The sequence below is a fragment of the Branchiostoma belcheri genome, unplaced genomic scaffold (assembly GCF_001625305.1).
Source record: "Branchiostoma belcheri isolate BF01 breed outbred unplaced genomic scaffold, Haploidv18h27 scaffold13, whole genome shotgun sequence".
Taxonomy (NCBI): Eukaryota; Metazoa; Chordata; class Leptocardii; order Amphioxiformes; family Branchiostomatidae; genus Branchiostoma; species Branchiostoma belcheri.
Window position 1 is genome coordinate 4,185,615 of NW_017802713.1, and position 27,293 is coordinate 4,212,907.

General features: G+C 40.3%; 1 protein-coding gene across 1 annotated transcript; it reads right to left on the reverse strand.

Moving 5' to 3' along the window:
• Positions 1-4,500: 4,500 nt before the first annotated feature.
• On the reverse strand, positions 4,501-25,167 carry LOC109463744 (retinal guanylyl cyclase 2-like). The gene is made up of 19 exons (XM_019760591.1): positions 24,871-25,167; positions 18,188-18,433; positions 17,404-17,536; positions 17,098-17,182; positions 16,678-16,709; positions 16,123-16,204; positions 15,284-15,431; positions 14,623-14,694; positions 13,837-14,011; positions 12,473-12,622; positions 11,813-11,979; positions 10,773-10,918; positions 10,123-10,315; positions 9,268-9,442; positions 7,897-7,995; positions 7,021-7,112; positions 6,405-6,484; positions 5,960-5,974; positions 4,501-5,021 (listed from the first exon to the last, which is right to left on the reverse strand). The coding sequence occupies exons 1-19, from the start codon at positions 25,165-25,167 to the stop codon at positions 4,532-4,534; spliced, it is 2,877 nt and encodes a 958-aa protein (XP_019616150.1). The 3' UTR covers positions 4,501-4,531.
• Positions 25,168-27,293: the final 2,126 nt, after the last annotated feature.

Here is a 27,293-nt window from a genome sequence, read left to right on the forward strand (position 1 = left end):
TTTAGATCTTGTGTAAGGGCTGCATGATCTAAGTTAAAATTAGAAACCTCAAACTAAAAGTTGTGAAAAGTTCTGTATCTCACCTTGTGTTACAGACATCACTTATCTATTGTTACACGTCTCTTGATTAGGCCAGTCACTTGGTTCCTACAGTTGCTGGTAAAATAGAAAGAAGACAATGAGACTTTATTGACACAACAAGAGTACAACAACTTTCTATATGTCTACTCAAGACATACGTAAAGTTATAGTGATGTTAACCTCACACAAGTATTAAATGACTATCATTTATATACCAATAACGGATCATAGCATTTTGGGATTAATTATGCAAATTAGATGTTTATTTGCATAATTTGTTTCATGTTCATGTTTCACTTACTATAGATTAAATACATTACATTTAACAGAGATCTATTATCTACAACAAAGGGATTTTCAATTTTCTCATTAATTCTGCAAATGAAGTCCTAATTTAACAAGAATTCGGAGATCTCATACCTTCATGAAATATATGGGTTTTTGTAAATGTTTTTATTTGTCTCACTGACTATGGAAATAAGGTCGTAATTATCATAATCTAGTTTAATTTATGGTTTTCTAAATTCAAATGACAATTTTTTCGTGTAAAATTCCTCTTCTTTGTCATACTTCATTTCAACCTGTCATCATTAATTATGTAAATGACCTCCACATTAACATAATATATGCATAATGGTGTTAACCTTAAACTTACACATGTCACAAGGTATAAAACTCCCATCATTCACCAATGAGGAATCACAGAATTTTCACATCATTTATGCAAATTAGGTCATAATTTGCATAATTAGTTTTTGTTGATGTTTGACCTGCCAGAGATTAAATAGATTACATGTATAATAGTACTATTATATAAAACACTTTAGTTTAATTTCCTCCTTAATTATGCAAATTAAGTCCTCACTTGCATGATTTGTATTTAATTATGTACAACTCTCTCTCAGCTACCTACACACCAAAGATGAGGAGAATACGTTGTTCCAATCTGGACTTATTGGCTTTCGCCAGAAAGTCCCCTGCAGTTCCAGAACAAGCTGCGGGGGGGGGGGACCCACACCACTTATTTCTGACAGGATAAGCTATCAGTCACCAAAAAGTTAAGACCATAGCTTGTTTAGGACAAAAGATACAAAAACCGCAGTACCAAGGTCATCCACCAGGAGGCCCATATTTGACCTTGACCTTTGCCTACCTAACACCTATTCACATACTAAATATCATTACAATCCATCTAAAGTTATGCTGGCTGCAAATGTCCGGAAACACAAACACACAGACAGACACACAGACAGACGCACCAAAAACAATACCTTCATTTTTCATGGAGGTAAATAGTTGGTCGTACTGCTCTGATTGTTTACATCTCTGTTGGTAACGTATACAACAACATTAAGCCCTGAGGTTATCTACGTGCGGCTAGAGGGGCAGTTTCTTATATGGGGGACAGAGCGGCCTTTTCTTTTCGCAAGTGGGGGGTGACCATGGGAGGGCCTTGATCGAATTCGTGGGGAGAGAGTTTACTGACTGAACTTGTATCTCCCGAAAAGAAACCGCCACCCTAGCAGCTCGTGGAAACAAAAGCTTCTCCGGTGGAAGTCTGCGGAGGACGCTAAACGACCAGCTGCACTTTGGTCCGCTATACAGCCTCATATATGTGGCCGACCTTTGGATCCGTTACGTACTGCTTAAAAAGATGTAAAGGTTAAACAGAAGTTCCCTTGCAGTTTAAGTTCAAAATCGCCTTAAAATTCCGTATTTCTTGGTTCTGAAAAAATGTATATATAGTCCACACTGCAACTTTTACTCACTTTCACACGAGTCTCTCCAAGAATTTCCGCAAACTCCGGAGACTAACGGTTCTCGATCTCTTGCGCCTTCCGCCATCTTGGAAATTGGACGGATTTATTCCGCAATAGGGGCCACATTTCTTTATAATTGGTGTTGAGAAAAACGACCTTTGACAAAGAAAAGTAATTTAGTACACATTAGATTGTATGAATATATGTTTAAGTTAATGACATTACATTTCGAACAAATTTTAATTTTGGATTTCAGTTGATAAATTGGTCACTTATTCAGGTTAATGACCCGCCCCGAGGTGTTACGTTATACAGCCCACATACTTGCGCAACCGTGCGAGTGACGTGCGTTGGTCATACTGCTCATGCCATTCCTTCGCCGCCACGTTTTCAGAAAAACGTAGCAGACGTGGCATCCCAAAAAACGTACGGACAAAAAGCACGCACGGCGGGTTGTGACCGAGGCTTTAGGTCCTGAGAGTCGGAAGATCGTGCATGCCACAGACAGCAACCAGCGGCAAGCGGACGGGGCGATAGGGAAATTGACTGTACCTTTTTTTATATCTTTAAAGTATCGTTATGACATTTTCTCTCTTATAACTGTGTCAGTTTGCATAGGCTAAATGATATTAGCGTTAATGACCCGTCTGTTTATCGGTGGCGTTATAAGATCTGATAAGGCCTTATCAGTTGCTAAACCATTGAATAAAACCACCGAGTGAGTACAACAGAAATACATTTACTAACAGTGGGAGTGGCGCGAATCATGTGTTCTTTCCCTCCACTCAAAGTTCACTTGTGTTGACATGGTTTTTATTTTGTTATGCATTGCTCAAAGGCATCAGCCTTTCACAATTTCTGAAAAAGTCAATGTGATTCCATTGAAAAAAGGCATGCAGCATTTACACCTGATGTTGCCCTTAAGTTATATCTAGACTGCCAGTATTCCATTTTTCATCTGGCAGCTATAGCCATCTATAGCTATTACATAAGACGACTGGACCATGCAGAAATCGTATCAAAAGTGTGTATATTACCTTGTTCATTTATTAAGATAAAATAAAATGTCAAAAAACATAATTAAACCCGTTACATCCTCTATTCAGAACTTGAGTCTGAAACTCCTTTTTCAATTAGCTGACTTGATTTTGAATAAAGGTTTCATATTTTTTTACACTTAAATTTCAACCATATGCTGTACGTATACTAGACGGTACATTAAACCTTAATATACATAATCCTACACAAATATCTAGCTGCATCGGTGCATCCAAAGTTAGATAGATGCACAGTTCTATTTTGGTGCATGAAAGTGAATTAATTACCCAGTATTTCCAGCCCTGATGTAATTTCACAAATATGACAAAATAGATGCCTCTAACACATATGATAATGCTTACATGTACTTAATAATTACACTTACAACACACTTCTTTACATTAAAATGAAACAGGTGTGTTTTTATCAGTTACTGACTTATAATGTTGTTGTTCATCTAATACATCATCATCTATAATGGTATACACACATATAGATGCCCGACATCCTTTCATAGATCATAGACCCCGTTGCATGCTGGGAGACACTGAGCACTATGGGAAAGCACTCGCAGCAAAAACAAAATCATTCCTATTACAACATGTTTTCAACACAAGCGTATTGCACCCAGTTTGTGTTGTCGCGGTGATTATGTTGTTTGCCTCTCGTGCTACCCATAATGCCCCACATCTCCCAGCATGCAATGGCATTCATTAAAGGGTCTATTCACCAATTTCACATTTCCTATAATGCCTAGTAAAGATCCCGTAAATGGATGGAATATGACGTAAGAAGAGAATATACGTAATGCGACCGTGTGAGTAGGAGAGTCTTCGGTAGAAGGTGGAACGATAGAAGGTACATCATTTTCTCTAATTCCAACAAAAATGTAATTATGGCATGCGCTTTATACTAGATAGATAATTCAAAACAATATCGTCGACCAGTTTTTCGATAGAACTGTTGGAAATATTACATCGAGGAAGGGGGAGGGGTGGTCATACGTCATATCCGTGATCTTTACTAAGCATTATGAGAAGTGTGAAATTGGTGAATGGCTGAAGGAAGGAACACTTTGAGAATTACCCTGTTAGTTTCCTGGTCTAGAAAATTCATTTGTATTGCCATGGCAAACTAATCTAATTATGTATCAATATATAAATATAGATGTACACATATTAACCTTTCTCTCCATTTTGCTCCTTTTCAATTCTTTCCACTCGATTTTGCACTTTCCGTACACCCCTTTTACTATAGTGACGTACTTGGTGTATCTATAGTGGCTAGGGTAAGAGTCACAGAGGGTTTTGCCGGTGCAGACATTGCAGTGGCAGGTTCTCCTAACCTCGGAAAGTTTGTTGTCTATAAATCTATGTTTACAATCTTATGTCGGCCATATTTGGTCAGGTTCTATTTTATTGCCAAGTTACATGTAGTTTGTTCTTGTCATAAGTTTTCTAAAGTACAAGGTGAGTAAGGTGCTGCAACAATTCAACATACATTTTGTACGTATTCAGTAAAACTTCTCCAAGTCACATTCATAAAACCGACGATCAACTGGTCCAGCATAATGCAGTTTTCGTTGCACTCTTTTTAATTTGGTCACTGCAAAAATAGCGTCCACCCCTCAGGTGTTGCCAAAAAGCGACATTTCAGCCCATGTCTATCGACGTTTGAGCAGATTTTCCTGCGGCTATTCCAGAGTCCGTGCTGTCCCCACTGGAGTAGGAGTTCCGCTGGTTATCGGGGTCGCCATCTTGGTCCGAGCCGGTTTTATTAAACGTCTTGCTCTCTCCTCTCGTCAAAACATTCTTCAATTTTTCAACTTCTTCTTCAATCGGGTCCAAATTCTTGCATCTGTCACAGACGTTTTCAGTTGTGCATTTGGAACACTTACTTATAGGTTCTACCGTGTTTGTATTAACTTTCACAACACTTTGGTCGGCTTGAGTATTTTCATCTTGTGTTTGGTTGTTTGTTATTTCCGTTAGTGTTTCTTCCGTGATGTCTTCTATATGAAGCTTCTGTACTTGTGTGTGCTCTGTGTGACTTTGGTTGTTGGGACTCGGTTCTGTGTTATCGTTGTTTTTGTTGACGGACCACGGGCGAGTCATCTGGTCTGCGCTGAGCACGACGTCGAGACTGTGGGTGTAGGAAAAAGTAAAAATATAATTAAGTTCAACACGGCACACAGCATATACAGCCCCTAAATGATTGTTTGTTTCTTTGTTTGTTTGTTTGTTTGTTTGTTTGTTTGAACCTTTGTTGATGAAATTCCCACTTTTCATGAGATCATGAGAGAAGACAAAATGTAACGTTTTGAAGATACAGGTTACATGATTGAAGTCTTAAGCATCCATAAACATATATAGTGAATCCAGAGACATGATTATAATAATCCTTACACATGGTATTAAAAACACATAATAATTGAAAAAGGATGTTGGCATATGGTCCATTCTTTTGGGTCGTTTGGTTTGTCCAAAATAGTTGTGATCATTCTACCCCTAAAGGGGTCATTGAAACTTTTTAATAGGGTCTGACAAAATTTTACCATACATATTCTTTTACATTTGATGCTTTGCTTCTTCAGAAACATATGCATGTCCTAATACGCAATTTACAGTAAACAGAACTTTTTATATGTTTATACAGGTCTTCACAAGATATTTACGGACGATTTTAGAGGAATCCTATTTAATTTCAGAGGGGCAAAACAAAAATTCTTTTGGGTGAGAAAATCTTTATGATATTGGCATTTTCTGCCATTTTTAGCACATTTTGGTCTTCTATTCATTGTTTCATACTTGAAGCGTTTAAATAGGCCCAAAACAAGGTTCGGGAGGTGTCTCTTTTTTGGTATCACCCATGAAAACGTAGAACCGATACGGTACAAAACAAGCAACTGTTTTCAGTCAGTGACATCACTATTTTGCCTTGCATTTATAAGACATAAGTTATAGAATAGGTTTGGTTTAACTTGCTACATTTTTTTAAAGCATCAGAAAATTGGCATTTGGCCTTGAAATTGTGTTGCCTTTAAGCACACAGGTGAAAATTCCGGAAATGACAGTACTTACCCATGGTTCTCTCCACTGCATGTGAGTTGGGAAAAGAAGAATACACAGTAGGTAAGTCATGTAGTTTACGGGTGAACTTTTTATGGTTTTGTAAAGTTTCTAACTTTTCAGTAGAACCAGATAGAACTAGAAAGGCCGACATTTGCCCTGAAGCAAATGCAGCAAATGGCTTCACCACATCCCCCATACCAAAAATAGACCTATCACCCCTCCTTGACAAATGGATTGTTCCTAAAGCACCCCTGTCGTAAATTTAAAGTGTTCTAATAGTCTATACCCCCATGCATGCAGCAATGCAATCTTCAAACGCCTTCTGCTGTTGGAACATGTAGAACAAAGGCCATTCTGTGATAGAACATACTTGGTAGAACCAGTGCTCTATTTAGAACTGTCACGCAGTGACTTCACCAGGTAGTGGTGAGGCTATAAAAAGGAGCAAACTCACGTGTCCGTCCCGGGGTCGGGCAGCTCTTTGTTGTAGTTTTCCTTTCCCGTCAGCCAGTACGTTGTTCTGTGACCTTTACCCTGTCACATGGTTTTAAAATTAAAGAATCAGGAAAATTACAGAAAAAGGTAAATAATATTATGGCAACTTTCAAGCCTTAAATGATGTTTGTGTATATACTTGAGATGTAACATTGTGTGACGTCCTGTACTGTAGGGTAAATCTGACCCTGGCTTATGTACGTCAATTTCTTAAAATTTTACTACATTCAACAGATATGTAGCTGCACAAAGGTTTTGAAATACCTACAAAATTATGTCGAAAGTTGATTGCTTTGAAGTATTTTTAAGGCCAAGAAAAAATTACTTGATTAGGTGTGGCCCGATGCTGCATGTTTCTGAGGTACTGGTAAACGGTTGAATTTTGGATTGGCTCTTTCCTTGGTGCTGAAGGCTGGTTGTTAGGGGAATTTTTCTTACCAGTGGAAAAAGCATCAAACAAGAGTCAAATTTTGAAGTATTTGGGTCACAGTTCAACAGGTAAGATAATGTGACTATGTGTATGACTGTGTATGACTTATTACATAACATGGTAGATTGGTGTGGCCTTATTATACCTTCAGTAGTACTTTTCCTCGAGGCTCGTATTTATACTCCCCCAGCTGGTGTAGTAAGGACATGGTAGACTGGCTCATGTGTATCCGGAAGGCTGAAAATAAATTGTATTGTTATGCTAGCCTCTACCAGGCTTCAGGAGGCGGCTGGAAAGAGTAGAAATCGGCCAAATAGAGAGATAACATGCCAGGAGAGTTTGTCTGCTGGGAGAGAACATTTTGCCTCTGGTATGTTTATCTCTCTATTTGGCCGATTTTTACTCTTTCCAGACGCCTCCCGAAGCCTAGTAGAGGCTATATTTTTTGTTATGCCATACCAATTTAATTGATTGGTTTTGGGATTTTTTCCAGAAAAAAGATGAAGCAACAGGGCAAAAATATAATGGACCTAATCATTTTAGGATAGCATGACATTGTGTGCAAGTGTAGATGATAATGATCATACATGGTAGTAGGGATGCAACAAGCCATATCATCTCTAGTGTCTAGCTAAGATATGTCTTTAATATTTGTCCAAAAAAATGTCCGAGTAGTTTGGCAGCAGGAGTTTCCTAAGTAAGACACAGGAAATAGGGCGAACTTGAAGGTCACAAAAAAACAAAAATACTACCCCAAAGTCTGATGTTAGAGTGTTCTTTTCCAATTGAAGAAGCGGGAGACTCAGTGCAAGTTGCCAGCTATTTATTGCACGTATCCCCTCTCCGCAACCCTGTGACGGACTCCCCCCTACCCCTCTGGAATGCCTTCTCTGACCTAGATATTCTATTCCGTCCGGGCTTAACCGTTACTTATCAAGGGCGAGTACAGACCTAATAACTTGCAATTTTCTCTAGCACTTTACATCTGAAATCTTGTTGTTTAGTATAGTGTAACACTCACGCATCCCCGTAGATTCCATCCGTGACGCCGTGTTGACGGTATCTCCGAACAGGCAGTACCGCGGCATGGTGATGCCGACAACCCCGGCCACTACAGGACCTAGTCAGGTACAGGTTAACGTTAACATTCATGATCATGGACTATACATAATAGTAATACATGTGTGCACGCATGTACTGATTGTGCCATAGAATAGACAAGTAAAATCGATGACACCTGTGTTCTAGCCGTCCTATTTTTTTCATAATCTCAACATGTTAAGAGCTGAAGGCACGATCTTAGGAGGGTCCTGGGGCATGCTCACCTTTTTTTAAATCCCTCTGAAATACTTTTTCCTGCATTTTGGTAGACGTAAAGCTTAGTTTAATGACATCTGTTTTAGTGAAAAATTACAAAAGCTTGATTGTTTGGGAAGGCATTTCTTTGTCTGAAAAAGATGGCGGATCAAGCAAAATTCAATAAAATGACCGAGGACAGACGCTGGCTTAAACACTGGTGACACTAACACCATACTAAAAGAAAGCACGGGAAATGTACAAACATCAAGACTTACCCCAAAAGTCTGTACACTGCACGGCACACTTTGCACACAGGCTTACAGCAACGTCACATTACAACAACATCTAACAAAGAGACAAGACCAGTCACGAGACATCTGTCTACTGAACAGTACAGTACACTCTCTTTATTTACTTTCGTGGTAAATTAATTTACTTTAATGTGCATTATAAAGGAAAATAAGATGCGGTGTTCTAAATTCAAGTTGGAAATAATTCTGTAATTCTGTAGTGATACATTGAAAATACATACTCTAGGTGTTGTGAATTAACATCGAAAGATGCCAGCGCAATAACCACGAAAATAAGTTTCGATATTAACAGTAAGTATTATGCACCAACATTATGCGCCAACATTATGCGGAACACTATGCATTGCTCTATTATGACTTAGGTGAGTTATAATCCATTGAAAAATCATTATTGCAGAAGGATCACACTTAAATGTTAGAGTTATTCATGCAGTTCCAGGTGCAGACCAGCGTATGGGCCGCGTGTCCCCCACGAACACATAGCGTACTCATACCGTGCTTGACCGATGCATTGCGGATTAAAAACGAATGACCTGCGTAACAGCGTACGCAGCGTAGTTTTGGGCATTCTCAAAACTACGCTGCGTACTGGGCCGGGCGGTGCGTGTGCTGTGCGTATGCCGGCGTTCACAAAACTTACACAAAACGACTGAGATGCATATGAAGTGTGTAGTTTGCGTACGGCTTCGTATGAAAAACAATTCCCGTACGCAACTCATACGCAAGACGATTCGCAAAAGTGTGACAGGGCCCATACATACTAAACATGACAGTCTGGATACCTGAGTGTAAGCCGATCCGTATCCTGAGCGGTACGTCCGGCATGTGTCTGATGGTGAACAGGCCGGACGCGTGGAGGATGTCCAGGGACATGGTGGCAATCTCCCCCGCGTGCCTGTTCCCGTTCCGCACGGGGAGACCAGACACAACCATGTAGGCATCGCCGATCGTCTCAACCTGAAACAGTTTAACAGTATACGTATGTTATATGTTTGTTAACTCCAAGCGGATGTCAGGAATGGGCTCATTTTTCACGTGCATTTTCTCTAATGCACATGTTATTTCCGGGATGGAAGTATTCTTTTGGGTAGCTCTGGATCATTGGAGATTTATCTATACAATTATCTCATACTACGAAGTAAGGATTGGAAGGTGTGGGTGGAGGTTGGATTCCAGTTGATTGACAGGGTGACCCGATATGCCCAGGGTGGTAGCTATATATAGGATGTCGTATGAGGTTGCCAGGAATGTGTATAATGTGTAATCATGGTATGAAATATATACCATGATGTAATACCAGATGTCTCAGGATATGAAATGTCTATCATGTTTAACAATAATTCCAATCTCACATTAATTTATATTTGAACTCAAATGACTCTTGTGATAGTATTTCCACTGGAGAGAAAACCTACCCTAACAGCCAGTCTTCAGCACTAAGGACAGAGCAAATCCAAAATTCAACCATAGTATAGTATAGCAGTACCTCAAAAACACGAAAGGAACACATCATACTTTAAGTGATTACATATATTGCAGTATTAGGCCACACCAATTTGACTTGTTGATTCTGCATGCAATGGATTGTTAACGTTTAAGTACTAGCATTCTAGTACGCTCTGTAACGGGTTCCTGACCTTATAAACATCGTAGTTCCGTATGACGTCGTCGAAGGTCGTATAGAGGTCGTTCAGTAGGTCCACGACCTGCATGGGTTCAGACATGGCGGAGATGGTGGTGAAGCCGACAATGTCGCTGAAGTAGATCGTCGTCTCTGTGAAAGCTTCGGGTTTAACCGGCAGTCCCCGCTTCAGGTTGTCAGCCACAGAACTACACGGGTTAAAGAACATAATAGTATAACATCCTCCTTTTAACAAAGAGGCCATGCTAGTCAAAGGATGAAAGGCGTAAACTTCATGTGTGGCAAGGTGTTCTCGTCGTTGGAGTTCGTGACTTGAATCTAAAGGTTCTGGGATCGAATCCTTAGGCATCCTAAATGGTGTGCCCCTGGAAAAGGAACTTTCTCTGCTTTCCTACTTGACTGTAAAAATGTCTAACAGGACTAAAAAGGACGTCCTCCCGAATGGGATGTTAAGCCATTTTTTTGTGTTTGAGAAGACCCAATGTTACAGTATTTGTACAACACTACTTTTTACATTTTCCACACACGCACACACACACACACACACATACACACACACACATTTACACAAAGACAAACACACACACACAAACACACAAACACAGGATGCTACCTTTATAATTGATTTGTTAGTTCCTTACTTACCTTGGCAGCATCTGACTCAGTAGCTCCTCGGTCTTTTTCTTCTCCTCGTCCAGTGCCTTGGTCCTCTCCTGGATCATGTCCTCCAGATTAGAGGAGTACTGCTCCAGCATCTTAAACATGTTGTCCACGATGTTTATCTTGTTCCCCTGATAAGGAAATATCAGGCATGCGTCCGATTTAAAATGTTACAGTTTCCAATATTCAGTCATTGTTTTGTATCAGGCTTGCCACTTATATGTCATGATCACATTTGTTGTAGGTTGTCGTATACGACTTTGATGTAGTGGAATTTTTTAAACAGACTGTGACAGAAACAGCCACCAACAAGGACAAAAAGACTGTCATCATCCGCAAGAGAACAGCTACACTGCTCCATGATCCAAGAATGCCTTTAGTTTGTGATCTTCAGAGGAATAGAACAGGCCATTAGACATATGTCAACCAATAGCCCTATCATGCCAGCCTACCTTCTCATCCTAGGTGGTAATTTTCCTCCATTAATATTAAGCATTTTAAAGAAAATCTAATAGTTATGTTGTGTACATCGAATGGCCGTTTGCCTAGGCTAACCGACATGCTTGAGAGGTTGGTTCAGTGCTAATGGCATTCCAGGCCAGACATTACGACTGTCCCCGATGTGCGAAATGGGTACCTGATTTTGGTTGGGGCTGTAAAAGGCAGTGAGAGAAGACGGGCTCTTCCTTCCAATACCCATGGCCTAGACATCGTGGATCAACCCACTACCACTGTATGGCCTCAAAAGGCCCGGCCATACAGGACTACCTTTACCTTTTACTTTTACGTTGTGTCCTTATAGCCCCCTTTGCAGTCTTGTTGGGCGTCGGCTTTATTTTTTTCTGTGAGCGACACGAGTAATATGCCGCCGCGAGGGACGATTTGCTGCCGAGGGAGTTTTTGCCGCGGAGAGAAGGATTCGCGCTCCAACAATCGTCCCTCGCGGCGGCATATTACTCGCGTCGCTCACAGAAAAAAATAACGCCGACGCCCAACAAGAGTGCGAAGGAGGCTAGTGTACATACCTTGTTGATGATTTTGAGCTCTTCATACAGTTGGTTGAAGTCTGTGCGCATGTCGGGTAACTCTGTCCAGCACTGCTTCATCATGTTAATGAAGTCCTGAGGGGCGGAGCTAGCTGTGACTGACGGCCGGCACAGGGGAGGGGGCTTCTTCACCTTGGCTATGATCTCTGTATACATGTAATATCATTAACTCTTATAAAAGACCTCTACTAAAGTCAAGAGGAGTGTGTTATTTTCGGATAGATAATGATTTTATGAAACCAATCGTTTATAATTGTATCAGGATTAAAGCATTGCATAACCAAGTCATACAGTCAGCACTGTAAGAGTACTGAAAAACTCAAACACAAAAGATATGACAAAATTAAAACACAAAATATTAACTGGCTTCTCCCATAGGATTATCATGCATTATCATGAAACCCAGTACGACTACAGAAAGGGTTACAAATGAAGTAATAGCTTTCAAGTGCACTGTTCTATCTAAAATAGTGTCTCCGCTCCTGAGGTCTCGCCAAAAAGACATGATAATCATTATGTCATGTTCCATTCCAAGCCTTATCTAAATGGCATGGCGTGAACCATGGCATAATCATTTCTGGCAACACCTCAGGGGCGGAGACATTTTTCAACAATGATTGACATGTGTCGTCTCGTCACCTTGAGCGGAGAGGCTGAGCATGCAGAACGGCGGTCCCCTGAGGATGATCTCCTGACAGATAATGGCGAAACTGTACACGTCTCCCTTCTGTGTGCCCGCCTTCCTCAGGACAGGGTCTCTCAGCAGCTCTGGGGCAGTCCACAGGAGGTCTGCAGAACGTAACAGCAGTTAGAATGCTACACCTAAGTCTTACAAATCTAGAACACTACAAGGTTTCATGGATCATACATCTGATGAAGGTTGGCGTGTTCGACTGAAAATTCACAGTGAGTGTTTGTTTTGTGTTGGAACTAATTAAGGCTTAAACTAACCTACATAGTGTATTAGGTATCTTCCATAGTGCCCCAAGGGAGTGTTGCATTTTATTTGAGGTGATACTCATCCAAGAAAACACACATTTCAATGCGAAAAATTGGTGTCACTAAAGAAAAAATTGTAGCAACTCCAACGTCCAAATCTGGTTTGAATTCCAAATTTCGAAAGCGGCACACCCAACGCACATGAAACGTGTTCGGATTATTCCATGAAACTTTTTTTGGAGCTCATGTGGATAACTTTAGGAAATGGCTGGTCATCACACAGGTCACACTGCTGTATTGAGTATCTCATTAGTGGCGCCGGTGGCGCAACGGTCAGAGCGTTGGACTCACCGCGTTACTCACCGTGGCCCGACACTTAACACGACTTCCCCACCATGTACGGTGGAGTGACGCCCACCGAGCCTCTTGGGATAATTGTCTTACTGGGTGCCATAAACACCCTACAAATTTAGTACGCCAATGTGTCAACATCAGCACATTTGCGACCAAGAACCGTTAATGTTTTTAAGTATCTCATTACCTCAGTGTCTAACGCTCGTATCATCGACATATACAGCAAGTACTCTTTGCCCTGCTTTCTGTTCCCTTGTTCCTTGCGGTTCTCCTTCTGTGTCACCAGGAGATCGGATAAGCCAATTACAAAATCGAAGTTTTAACGACAAAAATATTTCTTTAAGAACAAGAGGTCGATGATCTCATACCTTCGTCATGTATAAAAAATCTACAACATCAAAATTTTTCTCGTCCAGTCACATTCCGTCATAAAAATGACCACAGCAGCTCCAAAAAATGCTGCTATTTCGCTTAAAACCACACAAGATACTTATTGCCCAGGCATCTATGTCCCACTTGATAATCAAGAGCATAGCATGTCCACAGCACGAGATACAAAAATGTATCATACCCATGTACCCCGCTGCAGTATATTATAAAATCGCTAGAGTATCCAAAATTGACCTTGACCTTCCTTTTCCCAACCTCATTCTACCTACAAAATATCATAAAGATAACACACACAACCTTCTGACGAAGGTGAAAAGTACCTTTTGCCCTGCTTTCTGTTTCCTTCTGTTCCTTGCGGCTCTCCTTCTGTGTCGCCAGCAGGTCGGGTAGACCGTAGTCGGAGATCTTCAGGACGAAGCGGCTGTCGATCAGACAGTTCCGAGAGTTCAGCCTGCCGTGAACCTGGATGGTACTGTTGTGGAGGTACTTCATGCCCTGAGAGAACAAACATGTAGATACGTTGTTGAAGGTTAAAATCAAGGTAAACAATATTCATATAAAGGCGAATGCGGTAAAGGGGTCCGGACTAGTCTGAGTGGGTCCGGACTAGTCCGAGCTGGTCCGGCACAGCGGTAAAGGGGTCCGGACTAGTCTGAGCGGGCCGGGACTAGTCCGAGCTGGTCCGGCGCAGCGGTAAAGGGATCGGACTAGTCTGAACTAGTCGGAGCTAGTCCGAGCTGGTCCTGCGCAGCGGTAAAGGGGCCCGGACTAGTCTGAGCGGGTCGGAACTAGTCCGAACTGGTCCGGCGCAGGGGTCCAGACTAGTCTGAGCTGGCGCAGCGGTAAAGGGGTCTGGACTAAATCAAGAGGTGATTTTAAACTTCTGATAAGTAGATATAGGGTTGAATAACTTCATTATAGAATGGATCATCACTTAATACGGTTGTATGACATAATTTGCTCCACTATAATTACAACATGCTCTATTTTTCATACAATTATTATACAGTACACATTCCCGGGGACTATGATAATAGGTACAGCACAGGGCATATACCGGATCGCAACACTGTCAATCAGAAGTTTGGATGTTTTTTTTTACTCACCCTGACCAGATCCGTCAATAAGGACTGTTTCACCACCCAGTCCAGCTGCATCTCTTCATTACGGATCAGATCCTACAACAAGAAAGGCTCTCTTGTATTTCAAAACCATGCTTAGAGCGTGGTAACATTTGCTGTACAACTGTCGTACCATCACAAACTAAGGGTAACTTTGGTAACAGTGGTGCATGTGCTGTACGTAATTCAGGTATTGAAAATACAACAGCCTAAGATCATTTTTTGGCAATCAGTTTAGTCACAGCCTTTTTGAAAATGCTATGGCATCAAAATCATAACGACCTATGCCGGACAGTGAATGAGCGAGTGATGAATATGACCGTGCACTAAGTTAAAAAGTGAGCAGTTCGGACCATTCACAATGTTGATACATTTATCGAGTAAATGAATTTTCAATACATATAATTTTGTCGAAGAGAAATCCCTAAATATTTTTACAGAATGATTAATTGAATTCACTTACATGCAACTAGATCCTCTGGGCATTTATAACTAATGAAAGCGTGCAAAGAGCTGAATATGTGAAAATGAAGTTATAAATTAAGTTTTGCACATTTAACTTCATTTTCACATTTGCAACTTTTTTGCACGCGTTCTAAATGCCCAGATGATGTATTTTGTATTAATCAAACCAGTACTGCCTTACCTCTAGGCTCCCCCTGGAGCAGTGTTCAGTAACGATCCCCTGGTTCCCGGGTTCTGTGTAGCAGCCCATGAACGGATTCAAGTTTTCACTGTGCAGGTCACGCATCTGTTGGGACAGACAATTAAGCATCGCATTGGATTTAGACTTTCTGCATTCACAAGACTTAGTACATGTTTAAATAAGAAATAGAGGACTCAGACTTTCCAGAAGTATTTTAGGGTTTTTGGGAATGTATTGGAAGTGGATTGTATGATCATGGGGAAATACCCAATTGCATTACACCATAGAATAGTTTACTAATATGATTATATGATGTAACTCAATACTGTATTACACCATGTTTCATACCATGATCACACAGTACACTTTTCTGACAACCTTATACCACATACTACCACCCAGGACATACCCTGTCAATCAATGGGTACCAAATGTTGCAATAAGCTACAGATTTGAAAACAGAATTGATATTGTGCACTTAAAAAAAGCAAATTTTCCCACCTGTTTGAGCACCTTCATAACCCTGCTGTTTGCCCCCAGATCACGCAGATGCATCCTCTTCAGCCATACTAGCTCCCCCTGGTGATCAGGAAATGAAGTACAAGTTACAACAAAATTTAACAATAACTCCTACACTCGTAAATTTACTCAACCTGAACACTTTGAAGTTTAAACCATACTGATCTGTCCAACTGTCCAAGGAAAAAGCAATGAAACGTAACAAGACATTGGTTCACTTATCATTGAAATATTACACCTCATAATTCGTAATAGGAATGAACTAATGACATTTGAAACTACAGTTTTCCTTACATTATATCTCGCTACTGGTGAATTACCGTCGCCACATTCCGAGCCCGCGCTCCTCTGTGCGGTACTGAGGGCGAGACTTGGTGCTCTCAATCCCTGCCAGTGCAGGTCCTGTGGGGAAGGCAATATAAAGCAAGATTTCAGAATTCCATTCCAAGGAAGTGTTTTTGGTTTATTCGGCCTTCAAGTTCACTGATCTCGGAAAAGTTATTGGAGTTTTTTGCGACCTTCGAGATCACAGACCTCTGAAAAGTTTAGGGGGGTCCTGATTGTAAACTGTGAAGATGATTTTATGATGTAATTCAATGTACATTTTTACTTCCTGAATTTCTCCACATACTGCCCACTCGATTCCACACTGCATACTTCTCTCTTCCAATAAGCTGTCAAAATTACCACCCGCCCTCCATTCAACTGTTGCTGTTTGAACAGACACACACACACATAAACAAACAACTCAGCCACCCAAAACAATTCTACACATCAATCCCAGGCCACCCTCCCAGCTTTACATACATTTCTGCTGTTTTTGGTGGAGTTTCTGTTGACGAACACCAAGTCTCCCACCACCAAGACCAGCTTACTGTCTCTCATCTGGCTCTTCATATACAGCTTACTGCAAACCACATAGAAAACACATGTTACAAATTAAAGGTGCCTATGTTAAGAATTTTATACAATCTAAATGTGCCTATAGTATGTTAAGAAATGTAACAAATCAAAGAGGCCTAATTGTTATGAATGTTACATATCAATGAAATCTTATATGGTGACCAGCCCCTTGCTACATAATGTAGCCCCCACACCACATCTTGTCTACTACAGCACCAGTTACCATGGTGACGGTCGACTGGTTCAGGTCACGTCATAGACCTTACCGGTTTGGGGAAGAAGAAGAAGAAACAGAGCAAAAACAATTCCTTCTGCGAATGCTCTCAGTATTGAATCATTACTGTATTTTTCCTGTAATATTTCAGTAACGGTTGGTTTGCTAAGGGTATCACCTGAAAAGTATTGCTGAGGCCACGCAGGCTAGGACTGTCAGAAAGACACCGACCAGGATCCCCACCACCACAACACTGTTATTGCCTGGGGAGAGGGGAGATAAAACAAGTAATGTAAGGTAAGGTAATCAGAGTAAGAATGGATTGACCAATTAGCAGCTCGCATTTGATAATTTGATTATGTAGCCGTAATACCATACAGGCTAGCCAACAGCCATAGTTTGGTAGTGGATGGGAATTACATGAATGTAATTCTGAAGAAAAGTACTTGTCAAAGTATGAAGCAAAATTGAGAAATTTGCATACTTGTAGGGTCTTCACAATATCCTTCAAACTTGCAGGCTGGGTCCGGTCCAGGCAGAAGTACCGTCTCAAGAACTCCATCTTGCTGAACACCCCGGTACTGCAGGGTACTGCCATCCAGGTATGACGCTTCCAACTTAAAGAGAGAAAGATTGACATTTGTTTATCTTCGAGATGAAATTAATTAGCAATCAATTCTTTTTAAATGATAGTACATAACTAAACTAGAAACTGTGCACTGGGGAAAGTGTTGTTTTGGGTGGGTAAGCTGTGGGTTTGTGAAAATTCTGGACTCAGAACCAGATTTCTTTGCGAAAGGAGTAAAGGAGGCGATGTACATTCGGGCCAACCGTCCAACACTGAACAGAGACGGGGGGCGACACAGGTTATCTGACACGTACGACCCCCTGCTGCAATCACGTGTTTCAGATTTGGCAAGAACGTTTAGTCCTTTTTGTCATAATGAAGTATACCAACACAGATGAACTTTCATACTAAGTCTTGGGTTTGTTTGTCTCTCCGTACAGAGTAGGTTGACAGCACGTGGGTAGGAGAAGATTGACAGGCAGAATGAGAGGAGGTCAAAAGATAAGACATAGGAAATGGGGTTATCTTGAGGGTAAGTTGCTAGCAAGTGGGTAGGAAAGATTGGCGGGTAGAATGACAGGAGGTCAACAGGTCAGACGTAGGAAATGGAGTGAGCCTGAAGGTCAAGACAATCCATAATTCTATTTCTTGTAAGGAAATTTTCTGTACATTTGCAATTGACAAAAGTAGGAGTACAAACCATAATTAACGTTTCTGGACTCCCGCCGTCCATTGGATGCTGCATCAGGGCGAAGTTGAACATCCGCTCCCCTGATTGGTCAAACGACACCCTTCCTGACAACCCCTCAAACTCCACCTCGCGCATGCGCCTTGTTATCGCGGTGCCATTGGTCAGGCCGTCTGTACCGCGGTGACCAGGCATGGTGTTGTTGATCGCCGTTGCCATGGTGATCACAGAATCATACAGGGTGGAGAACGTAAACAACTGAAAAAGATAATGAACACATTTTTACCGCAAGATTGCGTTTCACTTTTTCAGCTCTCGTAGATTTCTTACGCTTACAAACGTTGGGAATACAATACAATGATAACGTTTAATGCACAACAATATGGTTAGGATACAAAGGTGCGAAGTGATTACGTCATTCAAAATGGAGGTACAGAAAAAGCAACTGCTAGATCTGGTAAATTCCTTCTCAACTCATTTCCCAGAAGCAACGGGCGTTTAAAAAATCAACCTTTATTGTCTTACACAAAGACCTTTTTAAAATTTTCATTTTTTGTGTCACACAAAAGAATTCGATTTAAATCATGGCTTCTTGTGTTACACAAAAAGCAATTCAAAATTATAGTTTCTTGTGTTACACAAAGAGCATTTCAAAATCATCGCCTCTTGTCTTTACACAAAGACAAGTGATACAAGATGGCGGACCATGTGGCGAAAACAAACCTCTTGAGACAGTTATGATGGCGTTTATGTTGGATCAGGGCCGCTTCAAACAAAATTAGCCACAGCCAACTGAGCTTTCATGTCCTTAGAATCATCCACACAAAAGCAAACCAGCATTGTGATTGAAAAAGGACTCTAGTAATCAAGCCATTGACGTGGGAACGTGGTTGCCTTTTGTGTGATTCGTGTTGTAGCTGAATGGAAAATACCGATCACCTATTGTTAGTGGCGCTCAAAATATGTCATCCCAACAATAATTACTACATTGTATAACACGGAGGTTGACCAGTATTAACCTTTTTCTTGCTGAAGAAGCTGCTCGGCACCAAATTTGGATGGTTAAAGTCATGCACTGCAATCTCAGAGTGGCAAAACAAAAACAATATTCTGGATGAAGAAATGTGTCTAATATTGACATTCCCTGCCAAATCTTAACTTTTGTCATCATTTCATACTTGAAGTGTTTGAAATAGCCCCCCAAACACTTGAAAAATCTCTTTATGTGTGGGTACAACTACGACAAATAGCTATTACCAGTCTACGATACAAAACAAGCAGCAATTTTACGTCCGCAACATCGACTTTTTGTCTCGGTATATGTTTTATATTTATTGGAAAGGGTTGCTTCAACTTACTACATTTAAAGATTGACCAGAAAATGTACTTTAAAAATCCAGTTTTGTCGCCCTGAAATTGCACTGGACGCCCTAAGGGATGGGTGAAGGTTGACCCTTAACAAGTTCTAGAGACGACATTTTAAAAATTCACGAATTAAATTCAAAGAATCTTATCCATTTTCAAATTTAAAAAAAACAATTATTGCATTTCTCGATGCAACCATGTGAAAAATGCCAAACACTTTTTCTAACGCACAACGATATTTACCAACGCTTCCAACATCAGACGAAAAAAAAAGAAGACAAAGAAATTACCTCGTGGAGTTTGATCCCTCCATCTTGTACCATTCTCCTCGTTTCTCTTAAACTTTCTTGACTTGTTTCTTGCAGCTGAGACGGCGGACTTGGTGATAAAGTCAGCAGCGAACGGTAAATGTCCGCGGTGCGGTTTGTGGTTGAGTCGGTGGCGGCATGGAATCGACTTGCGACCGCGGAGTTGAGTAAAGGATCCGCGGATATGAAAGCGTATCGCCCCGAGGATAAGCCCAGCTGGTGCGAGGCGTTCAGGACCAGGGATTCTTCCCAACTGTCGGACATGTGCGATCCTGTGCATAGAATTATCACTGAAAATAGAGCAGAAACAAGCTAGAATAACTATACATATAAATATAATATCTAAAAGGACAATCTGGCGTATTTCTGGCCATTAGAGTGCAGTTCTATTAGAAAAATACAGATGTAAATTATCTGTTTGACTTGAAGACCAGAATTTTATGTGAATCATAATTTTGATATGATTTTAATTTATTGGAATTGCAACAATATATGCAAATATACGTGGGGCACAGGCAGCTATAGCTAGTATGCTGGTATCGTAACCGATACATGATATTATACAACACATAGCGAGGCATATACTGAATAGAATTAGTTCCTACAAACAAAAAAGAAAATAAATTCGATATACGATACAGCAAAATAAAATACAGCCTAACTACGCATATCAGTCCAAGGTAAATGATTTTCAGTCAGCTTTTGATGTTACCAAAATAAGTGTCATTGTCTTCCTCCTGACTTGTACCATGTACCGTGTACTTGTACTCGTGTCTTCTATACAATTAAGTTATTAAGATAAAAATGTATATCTGATTCAAAAGGTGAAAACAGATACAGTAACCCATGGTACACCCCACTTCTATTAAAAGAAGCGTATTTTTAGCGTGGAGCTTGGTTCACATTGTACGAATAGATTATCATCATCGATCCACTAATAGCAAAGTACGGCAAGTGCTAGTAATTCCTAATAATAGCTCCTAGCGGGCTAATTATTACATCCGGGACGAAAGTATTGCTGTGGGTGCACCTAATTCATGCTAGGTTTGTATGTTTTGGTTCCAAAGTGAGTGGGCGGAGATTTGATTTCACCTAAGTTGATTGACAGGTGTTTGACACGTTATGCCGTAGGTTCAAGGAGGTCCACGATCTCAGATGATGTTATCCTTTCCAAATGACGAATTGTATATCTTTCTCATCCCTATGAAATTAATATCTCATTTGCATGAATTATATCAGTTGATCATATTCTCCACACCATGACAGTCCTATCTTAAAACAGAAGGTTATTCTATTATTCAATTCCCTACAACAAAAAAGCAATTTTACTACTAGAATCAAAGAACCCGCATACCATAGAGGAAGTGGGTAAATTCGTCTTCCATTGCCTAAAAAGAAGAAGTCAAACCCAGTAAAACTAGTACCATGTATGTTGTAGAATAGACGTAGATATAGCCTCACATACCACTGTATTTTCTTTCTTATGTTGTTTTGTAACTGCAATTAGCCCTCGTGCAAGTATTTGCAATAAACTTTCTTTCTATTATTTCTCACAAATTTTGAAAATTAGGTCCACATTTAAATAACATGTTTACCAATGTTGGCATCACTTAACTTCCAAACGCCGTAAGTACGAAATTCCCAGCAGTTACCACTACGAAATTATAGCAATTTTCCATTAATAACGCGAATTGGGTTTATAATAGTATTCACATTGTCAATTTCTTATGATGTTCCTCTCGTTCGCAGTTACATATATTACAGGTTTGAGTAGTTCTATTATGGAAAGAAGTAGATTTATAGAACGTTCCTGTCCTTAGTGCTGATAGTCTAGCTGTGAGTTCTCACCAGTTTGCCATCTATTCCTATTCACGCGTTGATCCGTTTCTGTTCATAAGAGTCTAAACTGAATATAGAAGCCATTGATAAACACTCACTCCACGGATGTCTATCCAAGCTGTCTCTTCGTATCTGGCGATGTCATGAATAGACTGTATCACTCCATAATGACTTCAGCGCATATGCCCAAACGCGAAGTACTAGACATGCAGCGAAGCCGCCATTCATAACTATATTCAGCTTAAATCTCTTTTCTATTCTTAGCTGCAGGTATAGATGTTAAATTGGTTGTCGCTCTCTATCAAGGAATCATGTATTATATAAAGCCTTAGCGTGGGTTTATTTGACGTTTACGATAATGTTTTTCGCATTTAATGTATCATTATAAGTGCCATATTATGTAGCTTTAGCATCATATTCTATTGTCATTCAGCATTTTCAAAAGTGACCTAAAATTTGCTTTATATAATTAAGCGAATTAAAGCGCAGATGTTACGAAATATGTGTGTGTGTGAGAGAGAGAGAGCGTGTGCGTGTGTGTGTGTGTGCATGTGTGTGTAAGTGTGTGTGTAAGTGTGTGTAAACTTGTGTATGTGTGTAAGTGTGTGTTAGTGTGTGTAAACTTGTGTATGTGGGTGTATGCGTGTGCGTGTATGCATGCCTGTGCGTGCGTGTGTGTGTGTACTTGTGCGTTTGCATGTGTATGAGTGTCCATGTCTTTGTGTGTGTATGTATGAGTTTTGTGTATGTGTGTGTGTGTGTGTGTATGTGAATGAGTATGTATGTATGTGTGTATGTACGTATATTTATGTGGAGGTTGTTGTTGTTATTGTTTTCTGCACCATTGTTTTTCTCCGCTATTAAAACAAATCCTACAAAAAGTTGCCCCTTTTAATTCAATCAGTATTACTGTTCAATTCAAACAGTGCCGTTGTACTTTTCGTAGAGTAATTGAGAGAGTTCAATCTGTAGCCACAGCTAATACAATGCTGACGTATTTTGATGCGGTACAGTGTAATTTTCCTTGCTTATTTTATCAAAGGGGCATCATTTGTGCCCCAAAGTGAAATGGTTTGATTGATTAAAAATATCTTCGACTGATTGTAATTAACTCACACATTTCAACACATTTGTGCAATTATCTCACATTTGACATTTATGGTTGGCGCTAAAACAGCTCACACGAGGCGCAGTCAGTTTGTGGTACCACCACAAACTAGCAGAAGTAAACAAACATGGCTGACAGCTGTGTTTCCAACTTTTAAACACGCTCGTAAGGCGTCATATTTTGGCACTTCCACTTCCTAAATGGCACCTATTTGCAAAGGAGTAGGGTTGATTCAACTTTTGTAAAGAAAACCAGAAATGACTTTTTGTATCGTTCTAACGCTGCATAACCCTGAGTATTTAACCTTGTGGGCTTCCAAACCTTTTCCTCACAATGTCAAATGTGTTTTTGTCAACAGGATCCTGCCCGCTGGCCTATGGATGTAGTCTACAGACATGTAATGAGGCCCTCTGAGACTCTTCAAAAGATCCAGGCATGAAACAGGCATCGGGTTTCAGACGAATTTCCGCGGTCTACTGTGGCTAATCACTTGACTGCTGACGCGCGGGACAGGTCCCTTGTCACATGTTTCTCCAAATACAGGATTCACATGCAAGCCAACACCATTGGCATATGGGTAATTATGGTCTGTATGAACGTAGGGCAAGATATCATAATTGTAGATCTTGCGGTTGTTATATGCAGTCATAAATTCGAATTTGATACGTGCAAAATTCTTACTGTACATTACTTTCTAGTTCTACATTGTCCTCTATATACACTCAATATGTTGTCATCTTTAAAGGCATCCAATGCAATTTCATGGCGGAAAAACTGTATTTTCAAAGTCAATTTCCTAGTTGTTCATTCTTTTAATGTAGTAAGTTGAATCAATCATATCTTATAGGATACTGATATCTGTGAGGCAAAATGCGATGTCACTGACACGTTACTTGTTTTGTATCGTAGGTTGGTTCTAACTAGTTATTGGTATCACCCAAAAAATAACGAAGAGACACTTCAGGTAGCCTGTTTGGGGACTATTTCAAACGCCTTTTAAAGCGTTAAATTACTTATTAATTAAATTAATTAATTAAAATTAATCAGACTTAAAAGTATGAAATAAAAACGTGAAATGTACTAAGAAATGGCAGTAAATGTCAATATCAGGCAGTTTTTCTCATCCAAAATATTTTTTGCTGTCCTGAAGGTTCATCAAATGCATTTGAACTACATTTGATCCAAGTAATGCCACCGACAATACTACATGTTCACATCTTCTCGAGGCGGGCAATTCCACTTTATCCTTCAATTGTAACTGTAACTATCAAATATTTAATATCGTTTTTATTTGTATTTTAGACACGTCGCTTTAGATGTACGAGTACTGCGATATTGTTTACTAGCTGCATGTTTCACCGTTATTTATTTCGTTGTTTATTTTCCTGTCAATATTGTTACTTTCTACTTCATTTCATTGCTCCTAATCTTATATGTATTTGACAGGGTAGGGCCTCTATAAGTAGAATTGCTTTTTCCCAATCCGCGTGAAAAAATAACTTTATCGCAAAAACAATCGAACATAGTACAATGTGTGGCATCAACTACTGAACATTGTACAAAATAGAGGTATAGAATATAAAACTTAGCATCCTGATTACTAAAGCAATAAGGGCTAGCATAGGTCGTTGGTATAATGTTACAATCGAGTTATGCTAGGCATAAGTTTCCGTATTTTATCTAATAATAATGTAGTCTTTTATGTTTTATCTATATTTTATGTTGTGGGTTACGTTGTTGCATCTAAAGATAATTTCCAATCTGTCTGTAGCGTCGAGTCTCTTCAAATTTGTTGTACTTAATTTGAAACAAAATGTGAATAGCTTATTGCGTAAAACGTTATGTATAACTAAAGCATTCCATAACAAATAAATACGACTAAAATAAGATAAAATAAATGAATTCCTACCCTTGATGTCGGGAATTTCCGTGATGTTTCGCAGTTTTTCCACCATCTCTGTACTCGTGGTCTCACTGCTGACCGACAGTTGAATGTCTACTCTGAGACCGGCGTTCTTCAGTGCTTTATATACATAGTCTCCCAACTCTTTCCACAATGGCTTCAAGCTTATTACCAAAGCTGCGTGCATCCAAGAGAAATACTTCATAGCCTCGGCCACAGCCTCTGCCATACGGCGCGACGAGGGAACTAGACGCGTGAATGTGGGTAGTTTGGTCAGTTCACTCTTCAGGCAGCCCCAGGACACCATGGCTTTGTTCCAGGCTGTTGCTAGTTGTGCTGCGGGTGTGCAGACTGTCGTAGACACGGGCCCGATGAAAGCGTCTGCCGCTAGCTGGCCTCCCGCTGTCGCCACGAACGTTGCCAGTCTTTCTGCCGGCGTGCACCCGGTGTAGTACATGTGGTACGACATGTTCATCCCCGGGCAAAACGCAGTGTCGTTATTTACAGTTTCAACCGCCAGCCTAACCGCCTCTTCGTTTGAATTCGAAAAACGGTAGTCGTCACAATTCGACGGAGAGTAGACGGCTAGTTTAAAATTCTCTCCCAACGCTTGACCAAGGAAAACTGTTTGTAGAACCATGCCGACGATGGTTAGGAGTAGTACGGTCCACATGGTGGAAGAGCGCGGACCGTAGCGGCAGAACGTAACTGACTCCCGGGCTTCAAGTCATAACAATTAACGTTCTTCCACGCACACACGGCAGTCAGCTACCCACCAAGGCACGACGGGAACGATTACGTTGTGACGTGCCAATCTTTTAAACAGAAAACATAGTCGCTTTTTTCTAAACGTCGCATCAAAATGATGATTAAATACTAAACCCGTCTTAAAGATCTCTTAGAACGTCAAGAAAACCGAAGATTTAAGTTGAGAAATACAGTGTCTTCCTCACAACTGCTGTTGATTCTACACAACACTGCACTTTGTAGTGGAAGATTTCCGTATGCTAATGAATCTAATTTGATAGCCAATCATGTTCAAGATAGCCTAATCAGGTCACGTAAAACCTGTCACTGCCCTGCTCTATCATTTGGCCATTACATGGTATTTGGATAAGAAAATGAATTACATTTTTAAATGGAGAGATATTATTTTATACTGATGGGTTGAAACAGAGGAAATATGAATAATCAGTGTTAGCGGTTGAGACTAGTGCACCAGTTTTACGTGGGCGGTTTCCCACGTGATATTTTTAAACTCACAACACTTCAGCTATAGCAGAGAAAATGACATTGTTGATCATTATTTGAAATTCACGGCGTATCTTTTGAGTCGTTTCGGGCAATTAAAACCATCATATTATGTACTTCTCCACGCTTCCTGTTTACTCCAAGTGATGTCACTAACGGCTGCATTTTGAATCTAAATACCGTTGAAATCCGGTTGAAGCCCGTTCTGTTGGTGGCAGAAAAAAAATTGAGGTTAGGTATATATTTGATAATAACTTGATTGCGAATCTTCACTCGATGGCTAATTGCAATCATAACAATCAATAACAATGTTACAGAGAGTTACAAAGATTAAGTATAAAGTATATAGATATATCATTAAGTGGCGTAGCAATTATTGTAAATCCGTTTATACTTTCGCAATTGAAGCTACATGTAGGGTTTGAGTTCTCAGTAGGCAGTGCCCAACGTTTTGGTAGATAAAAAAAACACAAAAACGCCCCAGCATTTCTAAAATTAACAACGATACCAAAACAGAAATGAAAAGGGGCAGTTATCTGAAACAGATTCTATATTACTTATCATGTACGGATAATTCATATCGGAAACAGCAATGGTGTAGAAGAACAACAACAGCAACACACATACACACGCACACACGCGCACGCACACACATACATACACTCGTGCACATACAACCATCTTAGAGTTACAACAAAATACTTGTAATGAACTAATATTCATTGAAAATCTGTCCATTTAAACTTTTCTAGGTATGAGTTCACATCAATTCTGACCCGACATATATAATTGCCACTTATTCTTCTGTATTATTTTTCTTGTCATGTATCCATAGTTTCCCTTCGGTATCTCCCTTACATTGGCTGCGTAGGTGTGTGTGTGTGGGTGGGGGGGGATCCACAGGAGATTTGACCTCCGTTCAACACACATGTAGGGCGATAATGAACAGACGCTAGCTGCTAATTACCGGACCATTGTACAACGCCCTGGGGCTTTCAAACAAGAACAAGAAATTGGAGATTTGAAACTGCAAGGAAGTACGCAGATGTGTGGTTTACGTTTGGGTTCATATATTATATGACTCAATCAGGCAAACCAGTCCTTCTGGAATTACGTGAATATACTGTAGCCGAGGAGGGGGAGGGGGGTCACAAGGCTCAAGGGTCCAATTTTTATCTAAAAGGGCCAAGATTTTTCTTAAAAAGATGAACTGATTTGTATCACGATGTCCAGACATGTCCCGGGCATAACTCGGGATCGAACCTCTCACAGCCAGGCCCGAGCGGGGCTCGGTCCCACCCTGTAGTACGTAGATTTCAGTGGGGTGGGCAAATATATATATAT

Excerpts from the sequence above, each read along its gene's own strand:
- LOC109463744 (XM_019760591.1), bottom strand. The coding sequence starts at position 25,167 with ATGTCGTACCACATGTACTACACCGGGTGCACGCCGGCAGAAAGACTG. Across the intron at positions 15,432-16,122 it reads GGGCTCGGAATGTGGCGACG|AAAGTCTAAATCCAATGCGA; the intron begins GTAATTCACCAG and ends TTGTGAATGCAG. Across the intron at positions 7,996-9,267 it reads ACGGATCGGCTTACACTCAG|GTCCTGTAGTGGCCGGGGTT; the intron begins GTATCCAGACTG and ends GTACCTGACTAG.